Source organism: Capsicum annuum, unplaced genomic scaffold (assembly GCF_002878395.1).
Source record: "Capsicum annuum cultivar UCD-10X-F1 unplaced genomic scaffold, UCD10Xv1.1 ctg26174, whole genome shotgun sequence".
NCBI lineage: Eukaryota > Viridiplantae > Streptophyta > Magnoliopsida > Solanales > Solanaceae > Capsicum > Capsicum annuum.
Window position 1 is genome coordinate 1 of NW_025832426.1, and position 2,216 is coordinate 2,216.

A 2,216-nucleotide genomic window follows, 5' to 3' on the forward strand; every position below is an offset into this window, starting at 1 on the left:
TCCTAGTATATGCTGAGCTCAGAAAGCAAGTGGTAGAGTTTAAGAGGATCGACAATAGGATGATATCAATTAAACTAGTTATTGGAGAGTCTTCTTGGAATATTATTAGTGCATATGCCCCGCATATAGGCTTGGATGAGGATGAGAAGAAAAGGTTTTGGGAGGCTTTGGACGAGATGGTGAGAGATGTCCCTAGTAATGATAAGGCTTTTATAGGAGGGGATTTCAATGGGCACATAGGGTCTTCTTCAAGAGGTTATGATGATGTGCATAAAGGCTGTGGGTTTGGTATATGGAATGACGAAGGAGTGGCACTTTTGAATTTTGCTCGGGCATTTGGATTGGTGGTAGGTAGTTAATTCAAACTTTCCCAAGAAGGAGGTTCACTTGGTACCTTCCGTAATTCGATAGCCAAGACCCAGATTGACTTTTTACTCCCCGGGAAAGGATATAGAAGTATTTGTAAAGACTGTAACATCTTATCGAATGAGAATCTTTTGACCCAATATTGGCTTTTGGTGATGGACTTGGAGATCATAAAGGAACGGAGAAGGAGAGGTATGGAGGATCATCTAAGTATTAGATAGGGCAATCTGACTTTGGCTAGTGCACCGGATATAAGGGATAAGTAGATGAAGGGGAAGGCTTAGGAGAGTGGAGGGGATGCTGATAGTATATGGGATAAGATTGCCAGTTGTATCAGGGAGGCAACTAGAGAGGTGTTGGGTGTCTCGAGAGGCCTCTCGAGCAAACACCAAGGGAGCTGGTGGTGGAATGAAAAGGTGAAGAAGAAGGTGGAGGCTAAGAAGAAAGCATATGCAAAGTTTGCCGAGAGTAAGGATGAAGAGGATAAATGGAAAAATTGGGAGTATAAGATTGCTAGGAGAAAGGTGAAGTTAGCGGTCCCGATGGCTAAGGATGCTGCTTTCGAGAGTTTATACACAACGTTAGATAGTTCGGAAAAAAAAGTTGTATAGGCTACCTAAGGTTAGGGACAGAAAGGCTCTGGACCTTGATCAAGTGAAGTGTATTAAGGATGTGGGCAACAAAGTTTTGGTGGAGAAGGGTCGTATTAGAAAGAGATGACAGTCTTACTTCCATGAGCTCCTGAATAAAAGAAGGGATACTAGCATTGTGTTAAGGGATTTGGAGCATTCCAAAAGGTTTTGCGATTATGGTTATTGGCGGTGCATTAAGTTTGAAAAGGTTAAGGAGGCTATTCATTGGATATGTAGAGGTAGAGCGATGGGGCTAGATGAGATTCCCATGGATTTTTGAAGTGCACAGGAGGGGCAGGTATAGAGTGGTTGACTCAGTTGTTTAACATAATTTTCAAGACGACAAGGATGCCTGAAGCTTGGAGGTGGAGTAGATGATTCGATTGTATAAGAGTAAGGGTGGCATTTAGGATTGCAATAATTATAGGGGTATATTGAGGTTGTAGAGGAATGTTACTATTTCTGAAAATCAGTTTGTATTTATGTCAATATGCTCAACTAATAAATCCATCCATCTCGCTTGGAGACTGATGGACTAGTATAGGGAAAGAATGAAGGATTTGCACATAGTGTCTATTGACTTAGAGAAAACTTATGATAGAGTTCCTAGGGAGGTTCTTTTGAGGTGTTTAGAGGCTAATGGTGTACCTATGGTGTATGTTAGGGCGATTAAGGAAATGTACAATGGATCGAAGACTCGGGTTAGGACTAGGAGAGGGTACTTGGAGCACTTTCCTATTTTGATGGGGTTACACCAAGGATTGACGCTTAGTTCGTTCCTTTTAACCTTAGTAATGGATGTTTTGACATGGCAAATTCAAGGTGAGGTGCCTTACCGTTTGCTTTTTTTGAATGATATGGTCTTGATTGATGAGGCATGTAGTGGAGTAAATACTAAATTACAGGTTCGGAGGCAAACCCTTGAGTCTAATGTATTTAGGTTGAGTAGGTCCAAGACGATATATATGGAGTATAAGTATAGTGAGGTGTAGCATGAGTCTAATATGGTTGTTAAGCTTGATACTCATTCTATCAATAAGAGATATAGTTTCAAGTATATAGGGTCTATGATTTAGGAGAATGGAGAGTTTGACGAAGATGTCACTTATAGATTAGGGTAGGGTGGATGAAATAGAAGCTCGCCTCCAAAATCTTGTGTGTCAAAAAGGTACCTCCTAAACTTAAAGGAAAATTTTATAGAGTGGTAGTTAGACTGAT

At 40.7% G+C, this 2,216-nt stretch overlaps 1 protein-coding gene across 1 annotated transcript; it reads left to right on the plus strand.

Annotated features, from left to right (window-relative positions):
• The first annotated feature begins 59 nt into the window (after positions 1–59).
• LOC124890860 lies at positions 60–977 on the plus strand. Its single transcript, XM_047402695.1, has 2 exons — positions 60–347; positions 687–977. Exons 1-2 carry the CDS (start codon positions 60–62, stop codon positions 975–977), a joined length of 579 nt encoding a protein of 192 aa, XP_047258651.1.
• Positions 978–2,216: the final 1,239 nt, after the last annotated feature.

Bases quoted from the DNA above. Each gene is read 5' to 3' on its own strand.
- LOC124890860 (XM_047402695.1), top strand. From the start codon at position 60: ATGATATCAATTAAACTAGTTATTGGAGAGTCTTCTTGGAATATTATT. The intron at 348-686 runs GTAGGTAGTTAA...ATATGGGATAAG, and splicing joins CTCGGGCATTTGGATTGGTG to ATTGCCAGTTGTATCAGGGA.